Source organism: Rhamphochromis longiceps, linkage group LG20 (genome assembly GCF_057381845.1).
Source record: "Rhamphochromis longiceps isolate RC_006_pf linkage group LG20, R_longiceps_female_GT1.1, whole genome shotgun sequence".
NCBI lineage: Eukaryota > Metazoa > Chordata > Actinopteri > Cichliformes > Cichlidae > Rhamphochromis > Rhamphochromis longiceps.
In genome coordinates, this window is record NC_140576.1 from 38,836,837 (window position 1) to 38,853,621 (window position 16,785).

A 16,785-nucleotide genomic window follows, 5' to 3' on the forward strand; every position below is an offset into this window, starting at 1 on the left:
TTTTTAGTTCTGTAATCAGGCATTTCAGAAGCTTTGGGATAAATAAAGAAGACCTTGAATTATGTCACAGAGCGAATGCTAACTCGAATATCAGAATGCAGCATCTGAACTTTTAAACGTCTTCCTTCCCCCTCCCCAACCGGTCGCAGCAGATGGCCCCGCCCCTCCCTGAGCCTGGTTCTGCCGGAGGTTTCTTCCTGTTAAAAGGGAGTTTTTCATTCCCACTGTCACCAAAGTGGTCATAGGGGGTCATATGATTGCTGGGTCTATCTTACAAAATAAAGTGCCTTGACGTGCCTGATGTTGTGATTTGGCACTGTATAAATAAAGTTGAATAGAAAATAAAAAGAGCGTTGTACACCGTGGATGCTTGGGCCGTCTCCGGACACTGTTCACCTCAGACATTTTGTGAATGTTGTAAACAACTTTGGCATCGTAATGAAACACAATGAAGGAAAGATGAACAAAATGAACTTCATGTTCTTCACTAAGACCCGAAACAGCGGCCGAGATCAGAAACCAATCAGGAAAGCGTTTACTGAAATCACGTGAGCAGGAGGCTCAGAGACCAGTCAGACCTCTTTTACATCAGAAGAGTCGCCCCCTGCTGGACAGTAGAGAGCAGCAGGTGTAAGACGCTTAAGCTCCGCCTTTACTTGCCACACCCGAATGCTACGTCCATCCTTTATATACAGACTGATGCCATCCACGCTCCACCTAGCTGAGGCGGATGCCGCAGGTCTCTGAGATGGGACTGTTAACTCTTCCTGAATTACAGAAAAGGACACCATGGATGTATCACCGACAGCCAGCATCTGACAAAACATTAGGTCACTCTCTGAGGTGACAACATGTAGCCAAAGTCGAGATCAGAGATGATGTATGAGGGAGAGATAAACGCTGCAAGCACAGCACCTTTCAGAGACAATTACGTGAGCAGGACTCCCCACCTTTCATACATCGGCTCTCTATTTACCTCCCACAGGAACAACCTCCTCACAGGTAATAGTTCCAAACTGTGGAATAAATTCTCCTGAGCCACAGACGCAGCGACGTGTTGAGTTTTGTGAAATGAGATTGTTTCAGTCCTGGTATAAAGCTTGTTTTTATGTGGGGCCCGGGTGTGAAGTGCAGACTTCAGCCTGACCTCCTGCTCCTCTTCCTCTGAGAAACTAAACGATCGTGTTCAACATCAGCACGTTCACTGTCACGAAACAGTCTGAAAGCAAGACTCACAAACCTTCTGTTTCACTCCAGCCTGCAGGTAGAAATGAAAAAGGAAATTTCACCTCTCAGTCTGAGACAATGCTGCAGGTCTGAGCTCCAGACTCTCGTTGAGCCGCATCCATCCATAACTTCGTGTGGGACAGCCTTGTACCCTCACCTCCATTATTTTAACACTCTAAGGTCGGGGTGGGCAAGTCCAGGGTTCAAGGGCCGGTGTCCTGCAGGGTGTAGCTGTCAGCACGCTACATCAAGAACCAAACCTCATCACTCGGAGGGTGGAGGGGGTGGATGTGGGACATCACATGTGATTTTTCACATGAGTAATAAGAGACACGTCTCTGCTGAGGTCATATATCAAACTTTCCACATCAACTAAAACTTTGCTTTCCTGGTTGCCATGGTGACACCTTCCTGTTTGCACTGCACTTCTGACACGAGATGTGTTTCTCACTGAAATTACAAATGTGTGCGTGTGTGTGTAACTGTTGCTGTGTGAACGTGAAACAAAAGGCTGATGTGCAGAGAGACCAGCTGCACACGAGACAGTGAATCACACAGCAGTCGACCTGGACTCACACACGCACACAGACACACACATACACACACGCGCGCACACGCGCGCACACACACGCACACACAGCTTCCACCTTCATAATTAAATCTGTAGATCTGCTGTCTGTCATCCTCAGGATGTCAGACAGTCTGAGGCCGCCAGTGTCGCTGACTTATGCACACGCCGTACTTTGACTCTGGCGCCCTGCTGAACGCCGTGTCGCTGGATAAGATGCCAGCAGAGTGACATGTCTGTAACTCCATCAGTAAGACAAACTGACATCATCGTGTGACGAAAGCTCGACCGTGGGTAAATCTCTGAACAGATTTCTGGTATTGTGTCAGATTGAATAAAAGGTTTGTCAAACAGACACCCACTCGCGTGACATGATTGACAGCAGGAGGTTAAAGCAGACGGCACGCCGTCTCAGAGAGACAAACTTCACAAACACAAAGAGGAGCTCAGCGTGAGGGGCTCCAGCTGGCCCAGCTTTACGTGACCTGTGCGGATACAACTGCACACCGGGCGTCTGGTCGGGACTTTAAAAAAAAAAGAAGAACTGTTAGTAATAAAAACAGAAACAAGAAAAGGCATTTGTTTAAAGTCCTGTGTGTCTGAATGTGGCTGAAAGTGAAGAAAGTGTCCTCCTCGACAAACCTGAAGCATCGCCTCAGGCATCACCTGAAGACTCCTGCACTGCATCTGCAGAGACAGAAGGCTGGGTTTAAATTTCTCCATCCATCGCCTTCTTCAGAAGAGTGATCACCAATGAAAAGGACCACATCTGGCCCCTCCGCTGTGTGCTGTGACCCAGGAAGCCTTTGGCATCAAGTGTGTGTCGCACTCAGCTTCTCACATGTGGAAGCTTGATCGGGAACCCTTGGTGCCACTTTCTGTAAGAGGACGCTGTGAGCGCGTGTTTCCAAATCATCTGAAACTGGGGGAAGGTCACTTTTCCATCCTGTAGCTGGCAGACGCGAGCCACCTGATTGGTGTGTCCCTACTGCAATCCAACAGACTGAAACAAACATCTGACCACAGCTTAGAGGTGAATGCTGGAAGAACTCCATCCAGTCTTCCTTTCAGCTTCAGCGTGGTTGCTGAATGCCAAACGTCTGTCCGCTGTAGTAACGTCACACAGTCAGTGTCCATGTTGCCGCCACCATCACAGGCTGGTTTCCTGACAGGACACAGGTGTGAGGCGGACAGCGTTCCTCCCGTCACACTCTCTCAGTGATGCTGGCCCGCGAGCCGCTGACCGCAGTTAGAATCGGACTAATAGTCCCAGAAAAAGCACGCGTGACTGAACCTAATGACCTTAATGACAGTTGTGCTGTGTCCAGGCCTCCTGTAAGCTGTGACCGTGTGACACCAACCAGCTGTGTAATATCTGCTGTGCACACACCCCAGCGCTGACCTGTGAGTAACAGCTCCAACCCTCGGTGCCCGAATCCACCCGAAGAAGGTTCACGCACATCGGCGCACAATATTTACACAATATTATTTCCACACTCTCAGATTTAATGTTTGCTTCTTTTTAAGGTCTCTTTTCTCTGCCTTTACTTTTGTATTATTCCTTGGTGTATGACACAGTTTGACCCTGATTTTACTGCTTTAATTTAATCTGATGAGCAGATTTTGTTTTAATTTTATTTCAATTATTATTGTTTTTTAATGTAACGTTTTTTTGTTTCGTTTTTGCTTTACTTCTTTCTCCCAAAACAAGACAAGCTCACAGATTTTTTATTTATCCCCAGCGTCTTGTCTTACAGCAGCTAACGTTTAAAGCTTAGTAACACAGCGTCAGAGGTTTCAGATCAACAGATCGTCTGCGTGATGACGCTCGGATTGTTTCTGTTTCCCTGCATCAGTTTAATCTTTTATTCTGAAGAGTACTTCCTCCCTTTGTGCTGTTCCTGCCCTGATTATCGTCTTGACTGAGTTCACCTGTGCCTCGCCATCCCTCCCTCTGATGTTTTCAGTCTTCATCAGCTTGTTTTATTCCCTATTTTGTCCTGCTTATGTTTCTCGAGTTTTTTTTAATCCATAATAAAAATTATATCCATTTCTTAAATTGATGCACCTGTTTTATTTTTTAAGATTTCAGATGTTTCCTGTGACATCGCTGCACAGTTCTTTGTGTTTACGTTGGTGATGAATGTGCCCTTTCTCCATGTCTGTAACAGAGTTGTGATTTAAAGAAAGCGTCAGCCACAACTGTGTGTGGAGACCCAGGACACGGAGACCCCGGTGGGACAGACGTGCGCTGCCTCAAGCTCAGATTCACGTCAGGTTAGATCTGACAGCTGATCAAAAACAGGCAAACGTGAACGCTTCTGGCCTCACACGGGTCTGAATGTGAATGCAGCGAGGCTGAGAGAGGACCGGTGTTCAGCTCTTTGTTTTCAGCCTTGAAGAATCTGGAAATCTGTGAATGTGCTGAAACTTGAAGTGGATCGTTAATAAAAAGGATTGTTTGTTCTACCGCCTCTGAAAGAGAACACTTCATCTCAGCACACCGCCATCATTATTCTCCAGGTGTGACATAACCCACTCGGGCTTCCTGAGGTAAGCTCGCCTTCACGGTCACTCACAGCTCACGACTTCTTCAGCTAACAGCCAATCGAGCAGCACCGGTGGTTGGTTATCCCCGCCCCCCTCGTGCTGTTTCTGTAACCAGCCCGAAACAGCCGTGGCCTCTCCTTTGACATTTCGCTCAGAGCGCCGCTGCTCTGCAGAAACAATTAAATCGATCGTGACCAGGTCTGCTGCTTTGTATTGATCACGGGAGCACTTTGCAGGTTTTCCTGCCGCCTTAGAAATGTCACTGAAAGCCAGTGCGGTGCTGTTATAATCGTCTGTCACAGAGGCATCCAAGCTGTCACGAGGGGCGGGGGGATGACCCAAACGGTCACACGGCGACCCACAAACTGACAAAGAAACCGGCGGAGGAGGACAGTTAGGGCGGGACGCATGAACCTAAAGACAGGAACTGAAAACTTGGACGACACAGTGAAAAGCAGGACATGCATGAAGCTCAAACACGTAGACGAGACAGAGGATGAGGAGGAACATTTGAAAGGTTCGTGGCCTCCAACCAGCCACACTCACATGACTGGTTTCTACCTGTGGGCAGGTACATGGCGGTGAATTGTTCCTGGTCTGATATTAGACTGTTGCAAAGATGTAAAATGTCCTCTGACGTCTGTCTCGTCGAAAGAAGCAGAAGAAAATCCAAACGGCACTATTTCATTAAAACGATGCTTCGTGTTCCTCCTCCTCGCGTGAAACAGAATTTAAGGAATGCGCTGCTCGGATTTCTCCCCGATCAGGAAACCCTTCTGCCTTCAGTGCAACGTTCAGCAGGATGGCAGCTTATCGGGATCAGAGGGGGCTGGAGCCTTAGCCAGCTACCTACTCTGTGAGAGGCGTGGTCCACCTGGACAGGTCACCAATCAGCTACAACCACTCACACCTGAGGATCATTTATATTCAGCAGTTAAGCTAACCCCACCCGCTGCATGTGTTTGGACTGCTGCAGGAAGCCTGAGAGAATCCACGCAGACATGCAAACTCCACACAGAAGGGCCCCGGATTCAAACCTTGGACCTTCTTTCTGTGATGCAACAGTGCAAACCACTGCGCTGCTCCATGCTAATGATGCAAACATTGATATCTGACATGTTTCTGATGTCACATTCCTCGCCTGCTGCCAGCTCCTCTCTGACTCTAACAGGACCTCATTCATTCACACCCAGGAAACACTGTACTGAGATCAGCTGATGAGCAGGCAGTTTCTCTACAGGACAAGGACCTTTGCTATTATCTCCTTTAGCAGAGGAGACACCGGAGCATCCTTCAAGACTGTGGACCTCCTGTCCCATAAGTCAAAGGGATGTGATGCTCACGAAAGCAAACCACCCACATGGCTGACAGAGGCTCACTTTTTGGAGCTGTTCATAATAACACACACACAATATAAAATGTATACTTAATAAAACTCAACAGCACTCTGCTGATATTTAACCTGAAGTCCAGCGTGTTTGAGTGCACAGGCCTCCATCACGGAGGAAACACTGAAACTGTACTGATGCTGTTCAGCAAACCACCGACAGGACGATTCTTCAACAACCTGGACAGGTGAAGGACTCCAGAGACATCCACGAACATTTATCAAATCTAAATGAGAGCAGAAAAGCCCAGGCAACAGCAGCAGCAGCCACTGAGAGCATGGACCCAAGGGGAATAAAGGTTTCAACTCTGCAGCTACACCCACAGATGCAGACATCATTGAGTTTCCTACAAATCACAGTATAAACTGTTAAAACATAAACACACAGCCAACATTAACTACCTCACAGATAAGCACCACCTGGACTTTCATCACGGTGACCGTTCCACGCCACATTCCTCTTTCAGTATGAGCGTTGACAGTCTTACTGGATTCATAACTTAGAGGCCACTGAGTATACTAGCTTAGGCTGGTTGGTTCTGAACTAAAGCAGCCTCGGTGTGTTGAAGGCTGCGTTCTCCCTGCTCGATGGCCGGGTGCTGAAACATGCTGGAGATGGACTGGTTCTTATTTAGGAACAACAAGTAGGCCTGCAGAGCGAGAGCGAAGTGCTCTAATAGGGTGATATGGTACTACAAGGTCATTAAGATAAGATGGGGCCTGATTATTTAAGACCTTGTGTGTGAGGAGCAGGATTTTGAATTCTGGATTTAACAGGAAGCCAAAACAGGAGAAATCTGCTCTCTCCTTCTAGTCCCTGTCAGGACTCTTGCTGCACTTTGAATCACCTTGTTGTTGAATTGTGCTATACAAATAAACTTGCCTTGCCTTGCAGCATTTTGGATTAACTGAAGGCTTTTCAGTGAGTTTTTAGGACTTCCTGATTATAATGAAATAATAAAGAAGTTCATGAAGTCATTACTAGTTAACGTTAAAGGGATGGTTGGCTCAACAGAGCTCTGACTGTTTGTCAGCCTGGCTACAGAGCTGAAGAGAAACCTGGGGTTGTTCTTCTTTTCTTCAATCAGTGATGAATAGTAAGATGTTCTGGCTTTGCGGAGGGCTTTCTTATAAAGCAGCAAACTATTTCTCCAGGCTAAATGATGATCCTCTAAATTTGTGACACGCCATTCATTCAAAGTGAGAATGAAGAGGGTGTTCACGGTCGGCACTGAGAGATCGACCTTTCCTCAAAACAGAACGATGATACAGCTGATCCAGCGAAGTTTGCCACCAAAGCTGAGCACTGAACACGGGGAGGCTTCAAGTCAAGATCACATGATCACACGTTGTGGCCTTTCGGCGTCCTAATAAGAACCAAGCACCGAGTAGAAGGAAAAAAATATTGTTCGTTTGGAGAATAAAATCCTCAGCAGAAGCTCTCAGTGACTGACCCGGTCACGTGACTGCCAGTGACACGAGAGAGGGGGGGGGCTGAAGCGAGAGAGAGAGAGAGAGAGTGATAGAGGGGGAGGAGAGATCGAGCGAGAGAGAGAGAGAGAGAGAGAGAGGGGGTCCGGAGTGCAGGCGTCTCCCTCAGAGAAGAGACCGGAGCGCGGAGCCGCTGAGCGCGCACACGGAGGCACGCTGCTGATCGCTGATCACTGATACTGACTGATCGATCAGTCCATCTGAAGCTCGTGCGCGAGGAGGCGCGTTCAGGTGGGCACATTTTTTTCACTTTTCACGTTTTCATACTTTCTGCTGTCGCGTGAGCTCGGTGTTTCCCTCTGCGCGCGCCGCTGTGAGATTAGATCAAAGTTAGAAACAGGCTGACCTCACTGCTCATCGGTTATCTCTCTCTGTCTCTCGTGCAGGCTCCGTGATGCGCCGCTCGTGCAGTAAATGAGCCGAAGGAGAAGTCAGCTGATCTGAGGAGGAGACTTTGATTTGACAGCTGAGCGCGCGGACAGGTGTGTGCTCCTCTGAGGTGCGAGCGAGCAGGTAGAGCTGCACCTGCTCCACCCCTGTGGAGCTGCTCCGCCCTCCACGCATCACGGTGTCTCGCGTTCTCTTGAAACATGGAGAACGTGTCGGTCCCGGGCGCGCCGCCTCCGCTCTGTAACGACTCTGTGCTGCCGTACTCGCCCACGGGAAACCGCTCTGACCTGAACTGCACCCCTCCCTTCTTCGCTGACCTTTATGTCATCCTGCCCGTCATCTACTCCGTGATCTGTGCTGTGGGGCTGACGGGAAACACCGCCGTCATCTACATGATCCTCAAAGCCCCCAAAATGAAAACGGTCACCAACATGTTCATCCTGAACTTGGCCATCGCGGACGACCTGTTCACTCTGGTGCTGCCCATTAGCATCGCCGAACATCTGCTCAACTACTGGCCCTTCGGGGAGGTCCTCTGTAAGGTGATCCTGAGCATCGACCACTACAACATCTTCTCCAGCATCTACTTCCTGACCGTGATGAGCATCGACCGCTACCTGGTCGTCCTGTCGACCGTGAGATCCAAGCGCATGCCTTACCGCACCTACCGAGCGGCCAAGATCATCTCGCTGTGCGTGTGGATCCTCGTCATCCTCATCGTCATGCCCTTCACGGTGTTTGCCGGCGTCTACGTGGACCCGGCTGATGGCAGGAAAACCTGCGTGCTCAGCTTCCCGAGCCCCGAGCCCCTGTGGTTCAAAACCAGCCGCATCTACACGCTCATCCTCGGCTTCGCCATCCCCGTCTCCACCTTCTGCATCCTATACACCATGATGCTGTACAGGCTGAGGAACATGCGGCTCAACAGCAATGCCAAGGCACTGGACAAGGCCAAGAAGAGGGTCACCGTCATGGTCTTTGTCGTCCTGGCCGTGTGCCTGTTCTGCTGGACGCCGTTCCACCTCAGCACCATCATAGCGCTGACCACGGACCTGAGGACCACGCCCCTGGTCATCATGATCTCCTACTTCATCACCAGCCTGAGCTACGCCAACTCTTGCCTCAACCCGTTCCTCTACGCCTTCCTGGACGACAACTTCAGGAAGGCCTTCAAGACGATGCTGGAGTGCAGCTCGGCCTGAGCACCTGCAGCGCAGAGCAGGACCACCTGTGTGGCGTTGTTTTTGTGCCACTATTCTGAGCGCACGTAAAAAACTTTTGCAGGTGCAAGTGTTGCATTTTGAGGAAAATTTATTTTGAGCAAGAAAAGCAAAATTTGAGTGAACAAAATTCATTGCTGCGTGCAAAAACTGTATTTCAGTGTTTGCTATTATCCACACACACACACACACACACACACACACACACACACACACACACACACACACACACACAACAGCAGCCCCTCTCGCTCAGTTTTTGCACTTGTACTCGCTCGCAATGTGTTGCTCGCGCTCTCAACGTTTCATAGTTGTGGATGATTACTATACCTTTCTAATGTGACCTTGTTGTCCCTGGCTCTCTCTCTCTCCCTCCCGCTCTGTTCCTGTGCTGCTGAGTGTAACTACAGCCCCTCCCCCCTCTGCCCAGCGTAAAGCACAAGGCTCGTGTGTGGAGTGAAGCGGGAAAAAAGTGAGAGAGAAAAAAACCCCCACGGCTCGCGATAAGGAGCCGGCTCGCGTCGTTCACTTCAAAGACCCGGCTCTAAGAGCCATTTCGTTCGCGACCGACACATCACTACAAACGAGGCAGGGGCGGAGTTTGAAATATTACTCTTTCTGGGTCACAAAATAAACTTTGAAGATATTTTCATGCGAGGATGTTGCTGTGTAAACTTCAAATATCTGCTCGATTCATCAAGACATCACATATTTGCCACTCTGTGTTCCTCCGCCACTGCCTCATTTGAGTTTTAGACGAAATGCATTCTGGGATATTGCATTTTGTCATTTCGAGCTGATTGGAGACCAGAACAGCCAATCAGATATTTTTGCATCCAAGTCTGTGATTGGCTGGTTTTGTGGCACAAATATAACAGTGTAGAGAAAGAGCTGCTCGCGCACGGGCATAAATGTTGAGAGCGCGAGCGACACAATGCGAGCGAGCGCAAATGCAAAAACTGAGCGAGGGGCTGCTGTTGTGTGTGAGTGTGTGTGTGTGTGAGTGTGTGTGGATAATAGCAAACACTGAAATACATTTTTTTGCACGCAGCAATGAATTTTGGTCACTCAAATTCAGCTTTTCTTCGCTCACAATAAATTTCTCCTCAAAATGCAACACTTGCACCTGCACATTTTTTTTACGTGCGCTCAGAATAGTGGCACAAAAATAACGCCATACACCTGGGGGCGGACCTCCGTGGTGGCAGTGTGCTCTGGTAGTGTCATCATGGGAACAATAAACCGCATGCTGAAAACTAATCTGTTTCCATGTAAACCCTAAATGAGCTCTGAGACTGAAGCTTTCTTTGACTTTTCACAGATTCTCTCTGGTCTGTGATGGATCAACAGAGGGGCGGGGTTCGATTTAAGCCCTCCCTTCTGAATCATCACTGATTGTTTAATGTAAATATGTAATCATATGTAGTGGACGATCACCCCACGCCCTGTTGTGGATGTGCTAAACTCCTGAGTGTGGAATTATTTGTTTGGATGTTGTTGTCATGGTTTGTGTGATTTTCTCACTCACAGCGAGTCTGTGGCTAACAGGATTAGCTCTGCAGCGTGGCTCACACCTTCCTGTGGAACCCACTCAGTTCTTACTGTGGACACTTCCACACCTCCACGGCTGAGACCATGCAAATTAAAAACACACAAAGAGTTTTATTAAACAATGAGCCAGCAAAACACGCGTAGTTTCCCCGGCACTGTTTCAGCCGCGTCCAGGACGAAGCTCTCCGAGGGAGCAGCTGCTCCCATTATTACTGACACCAGCTGTGGGAGTGAGCTTCAAATACACCTGGATTTTTTTAAATATAGAAAGAAATCAGGCAGGTAACACACACACAGAGGGTGGGGACGGGGGGCTTCTCTGGGTGGAGGTTGAACAAACGTGTGCTCGTCTTCAGAAAAACATCTGACGTTTTTATGAAGGTGTAAAAAATCCAATTAGGAGGCAGCGAGCTGTGACCTCTGAGCACCGTGACCCTTCAGGGGCGTGGCTCGGCCCTCTGGGAGCACCAAACATCAATACACAGGCTATCAGTCAAATCCTGAGGAGGCGGGCTGTGACGTGTCCCCGTGTTACTCTAACCCTAAGCTGGTGTTGAAATGAGGTTTTCTGGTCACATGACCGACTGCAGGAGCGCTGCTACATCTGCTCTGATCTGTGAGTCTATGCTGCCCCCTGCTGACCGCAGGGCAGCAGCACAGCACCTTGTAACAGGTATATATGCGCACACACACAGGTACCTGCAGCTCATACAGGCTGCAAGCAGCAGATTGAGCAGCAGATGAAGGTCTGCAGAGAGACGGATCAGCAGCTCATTCAAATCTGGTGGCAGCTACAAACTCATTATTATAAATACATTTTTAAATGATGCTTGGAGCAGAGTTTCCTCTGTCGCTACTTTCTGCATATTTGATGTTATTTTAGGAGCAACATTCATCTTTAATGTAACGTTTAGTCTCGTGTCTTTGGAGATAAGTTGTGGGGTAACTCGTGAATACTCCAGAACTTCCACTGTGTGACTTCCTGCTCCCCGGAGGGAAACAGACGCTTGTGAAAAATCCAAAGCTGGAACTCGTCCGACCCCTTCTATCAAAACCACGCTGAAAAATGTGACCCTGTTGGAGTTTATGTGGTTGTTTTGCAGCTTGACAGCGCCCCCTATGGAACAGGAAGCACACGCAGCGGGAGCTCTGGAGTACATAAGATGTTCTCTGTGTAAATTTTGGGGGCAGTAAGCAGAACGCACTGGGCACATTTATTCACTCCACAGTTCAGAGTGTGGGGATGCTGGCGTGATTCCCTGGGTTTGGGACTTTTCTGTCATGTAACCTGTTTTTGTTCTATCACAGTGTGGCAGTAAAGTACTCGGTACAATGTGTCAACGCAGCGGTGTATCGTCACTTTCTTTAACTTCCTGCTTTATCAGATAAATGATGAGATCTTCATCTGCACGGTTCTGACAACAATATGCTGTAATAACCCGTCTCACTGTACAGATGAATGTAAAGTCATAACTATGTAAAATCTAATGTTCTCTCACACAGAAATCATCATTTCTCATGCAGCCTGTAAAAAACATGAACTCACATTTTATTTTGAAAATCGCTTTTCATGTATTTTTGATATGTTAGACTGAGCTGCTCGATGAATCCAATAAATGTGCAGATCATGAATCGTGAGAGGAATCTTGACTTCACACTTCACACATTCATCAAACATGAACTCGTCACAAAAAGACAATCCATCTGTTCATGATCTGCTTCGTGCCACAGTCCAGACATGTTTGTTGACTGATGAGACTGAACTGGCTGCAGGTTCCAGTGTGAATGTGAATGGCTGTTTCTCTCTGTGTCGATGACCTGTACAGGTGTACCCTGTAACAGCTGAGACAGGCTAAACCACCGAAGTAGCCCTGAACTGGATGGATGATCTTTCTGAGTTAACTTCAATAATTACTTCCTCCAAACTATCAACGTGTCTTTTAGACCCCATTCGTACAAAACTGCTCAAAGAAGTCCTGCCATTAATTAATTCTTCGATCTTAAATATGATCAGCCTATCTCTAATAATCAGCTATGTACCACAGGCCTTCAAGCTAGCTGTAGTTAAACCTTTACTCAAAAAGCATCTCTAGACCCAGCAGTTTTAGCTAATTATAGGCCAATCTCCAACCTTCCTTTCATATCAAACATCCTTGAAAGAGTAGTTGTCAAACAGCTAACAGATCATCTGCAGAGGTTTATTTGAAGAGTTTCAGTCAGGTTTCAGAGCTCATCACAGCACAGAAACAGCTTTAGTGAAGGTTACAAATGATCTTCTTATGGCCTCTGACAGTGGACTCATCTCTGTGCTTGTCCTGCTAGACCTCAGTGCAGCGTTCGATACTGTCGACCATAATATCCTATTAGAGCGATTAGAACATGCTGTAGGTATTACAGGTACTGCACTGCAGTGGTTTGTATCATATCTATCTAATAGACTCCAGTTTGTGCATGTAAATGGAGAGTCCTCTTCACACACTGAGGTTAATTATGGAGTTCCACAGGGTTCAGTGCTAGGACCAATTCTGTTTACATTATACATGCTTCCCTTAGGCAGTATCATTAGAAGACATAGCATACATTTACACTGCTATGCAGATGACACCCAGCTCTATCTGTCCATGAAGCCAGATAACACACACCAATGAGTTAAACTGCAGGAATGTCTTAAAGACATAAAGACCTGGATGGCCGCTAACTTTCTGCTTCTTAATTCAGATCAAACTGAGGTTATTGTACTCGGCCCTGAAAAGCTTAGAAATATGGTATCTAAGCAGATTCTTACTCTGGATGGCATTACCTTGGCCTCCAGTAACACTGTGAGGAACCTTGGAGTCATTTTTGACCAGGACATGTCCTTCAACGCACATATTAAACAAATATGTAAGACTGCGTTCTTCCATTTGTGCAACATCTCTAAAATTAAAAATATCCTGTCTCAGAGTGACGCTGAAAAACTAGTTCATGCATTTATTACTTCCAGGCTGGACGACTGTAATTCATTATTATCAGGAAGTCCTAAAAACTCCCTGAAAAGCCTTCAGCTAATCCAAAATGCTGCAGCAAGAGTCCTGACAGGGACTAGAAAGAGAGAGCATATTTCTCCTGTTTTGGCTTCCCTTCATTGGCTTCCTGTTAAATCCAGAATTCAAAATCCTGCTCCTCACATACAAGGTCTTAAATAATCAGGCCCCATCTTATCTTAATGACCTCGTAGCACCATATCACCACAGTAATAATGCTCCTGTGGTTCCAGACCACTGAGTTTTAGTGAGAAGGCAACAACAGTCACTTTAGTTTAAAAGTAAAGTTCATTTTCTAAAGACAGGAGACTGAAAGCTTCGACATCGATACACGTGACTCTGATCATTGTTTTCAAGATGTCTCATCTGTTCTGCAAACCTTTGGTTTATTAAATCTGAACGTTTTCATACAGTAACATATTTGTACTCATCATATTGGTGATTTATTTCAGGTGTGTGAATATGATAACTGGAGAACGAGGCGAGGTCGTTTCAGACTGATACCATAGGTGTGTGTACTGGGAGGCTGAGCAGAAACATTCGTATTCTTTGAAAAATGGTTCATCGAATCACTTTTAGCTCATTTTCTGACACACTGAATCTCAGAGAATGTTTGAACAAGAATATCGCTGAAATAGAGCAGACGCCCTCTTTACTATCAAAGATAAAAACCTTAAATTCTGACTGGTCTTTGTACCATCCAAAAGGATCTGTAGTTTGGGACAGATACATCAAAAAATATACAAGTACTGGCAAATATGAGAAAAGTGTCAGTTTAATGAAACACTTTTATTGCAAAAGATAATTATAGTTGTACAAAGTTGAATTTTACAACACCAAATGTTTTAAGATAAAATTCTGAGTCACAAAAATGAAGAAAATTGTATTATTCAGCTACTGTGTGCAATAAGTCAGTCACATGATCAGCTCTGTTAGCACATGTAGGCTACTCATGTTGGTATAATAGCATTCGCTAACTTTTCGGCTAATCTCAACTGGATTACGCAGACAGTTGATTGGTCAGCTAACCAACATGGTTAATGTTCGATCTGTCAAAGTCCAACACTGTCCCTGCTGTGTTTCAGTTTTCCTCAGGTGGACAGACCAAGCTGACCAATCAGCAGGCAGCACTGCTTTGTGCAGTATCCAGTGGGCGTTAACCGCCAGCTACTTCAGAGCGAAGCCTTTTCCCAAACAGTTTACACTACAACTGGGGACTGTATGCATCGTCTACATGACACCTTTATGATATAACAATGGGATAAATCACACCTCAGTACTGCATGAAGACTTGAATCTGTGATCTTTGCACTCAGGTCTGTGCAACGAATAAAGAAATGCAGCGACGGTACAGTCTCAGCACTTTGTTGGCTCTGCCCGTCGCCTCTGTTGGGTAAACAGAGCTGTTTCCACCTTAAACACTGTGTGTGTGTGTGTGTGTGTGTGTGTGTGTGTGTGTGTGTGTGTGTGTGTGTGTGTGTGTGTGTGTGTGAGAGAGGGGAAAGCACCAGCGTGGTCAGGATTACAGTATGTGATAAAATATTTCTGTCACTAGGTGGCAGCATCACCCTGCGTGTGTGTGAAAATGTGAATTTTCTGCATGTTTTTAATAAAATTATATTTCATGGGTGTCGTGTAACTTACAGAAATGAGTCGAATACATTGTGTTTGTGTGTTTTGGTTAAAGCAGCTGCTTCAGTGGGTCAAAGGTCGTCCAGGCTCACCCTGTAAAGCACACGCAGGAACCCACCTGTAGGTGGCAGTGTAAGGCCACAGTTCATCTGTCATGTACGCTCCACCATAAGTTCACACACCTCCATCTCAGCAATGAAACCCTGGTTAGAGTTCAGGCCTGAGACACAGCACCACCCTCAGAGGTCAGACGAAGGGTGGCTGTGAGAGTCTCACTGAAAATCCACCCACATCAAATCTGACTTTTACACAGAAGCCTGTTTCCAGGCAACACCAAGTATGTGTTTAATAATGCAGCCATCCAACCGTCCTTATTGATCATCCGACCAAACACCGGATCATGTCCGACTGAACACGTTCCTAAAAAGACGAGGGAGCCGTCACATATCACCAGTGGTTCTGTGATGATTGACTGGGTTAATCAATGCCTTTCTTCCTCCAGTGTGTATTACATCACAGGGGCAGAAGATCTTAATGTTGCCTCAGATTCGCTTAAATAGCCAAAGATCCTGGTTGGATCCCAGAGGAGACGCTGGTGGCTCGAGACTGAGCCGGGAACAGTAAATACGAAGCTGTGGCGTCCCCTGTGACAAAGATGGCAGCACACAGGCACTTCTATCGCTGCCTGGACTGTCGTTACATAAATCATAAAGACAGAAAATCAGTTGTGTTCTCTTTGTTTTACTGGTACATCGCATCGTCTTCTACACATTGAGCTCATATTCTTCTTAAAATTGTGGCATTCTCAGTTTAAACATCTGGATTCTAACTCCTCTGCAGAAGCCCTGGCCCTCTGTGCGCCCCCAGTGCTTCTTCACAGGCTATTTGGCATTTCCTGCTGCAACAGCTGAGTTGCTCCTGGGAGACACGACATGAAGGGTCCGCTGGTAATTCAACCACAGTCCTCCTCATCCTGCTCCACTACCCAGCAGGAAGCTAGGGCACTGAGAGGCAGGAGGAAGCAGCATGCCCTGACCCCTGCTGCTTCCAGCCTCCAGGACCTGCCCCACCTGATCTCACCTTTGGTTTTTGAGATGAGTTAAACCGTGACCAATAAGGCAGTGAGCATCGTAGCTTACAGCGGACAAGGCATCCAATGTGCAACGTCGGCCCCGTGAGCAGCACGCTGGATTCTCTCTGCAGAGAGACTCACTCGCCGGGCATCAGCCACAGAGAGGTGCCGTTGGGTAACAAGCCCAGAAAGATCACGGCCAGCTTAGAGTGTGAACCCGCACGACCACGGCCAGTAGGCCAGAAGGGAACCGGTCACAGTCACTGTGGAGGAACTGACAGGGCAGCCACACAGGTAAGGGGACTAATGCTGTCACCCAAACTCAACCACACACAAAGTCTCAACGCAAGAGTCTGTTAATACCTGACTGTAGCTTCATCACATGTTCCCTGACCCACACAGGCGGCGTTTGACTGTTTAGCCTCATCGCTTGACTGATCCTACTGGCACCAGCAGCTAAGCTAGGCCCACGGCGATGGGAACACAGGAGCAGGGTCATCTTCGGCTCCTCGCCCTGAAGTCTCCGCCTCCTCCTGCTGTGTCTGCACCTTGGTCCGGCACCTTCATGACAGTGATGTCACAGGTGTCACATGACACCCAGGACCTCAAATAGACCCAGAGATCCTTTTAAACTCAGAGACGAGACCAGAGAACAATGCATCAGACAGAAAGAG

At 47.3% G+C, this 16,785-nt stretch overlaps 1 protein-coding gene across 1 annotated transcript; it reads left to right on the forward strand.

Annotated features, from left to right (window-relative positions):
- The first annotated feature begins 7,316 nt into the window (after nucleotides 1-7,316).
- On the forward strand, nucleotides 7,317-11,975 carry LOC146645959 (neuropeptides B/W receptor type 2-like). The gene is made up of 2 exons (XM_085394711.1): nucleotides 7,317-7,454; nucleotides 7,610-11,975. Exon 2 carries the CDS (start codon nucleotides 7,814-7,816, stop codon nucleotides 8,813-8,815), a length of 1,002 nt encoding a protein of 333 aa, XP_085250837.1. The 5' UTR covers nucleotides 7,317-7,454; nucleotides 7,610-7,813; the 3' UTR covers nucleotides 8,816-11,975.
- The last annotated feature ends 4,810 nt before the right edge of the window (nucleotides 11,976-16,785 follow it).

Excerpts from the sequence above, each read along its gene's own strand:
- LOC146645959 (XM_085394711.1), top strand. The coding sequence starts at position 7,814 with ATGGAGAACGTGTCGGTCCCGGGCGCGCCGCCTCCGCTCTGTAACGAC.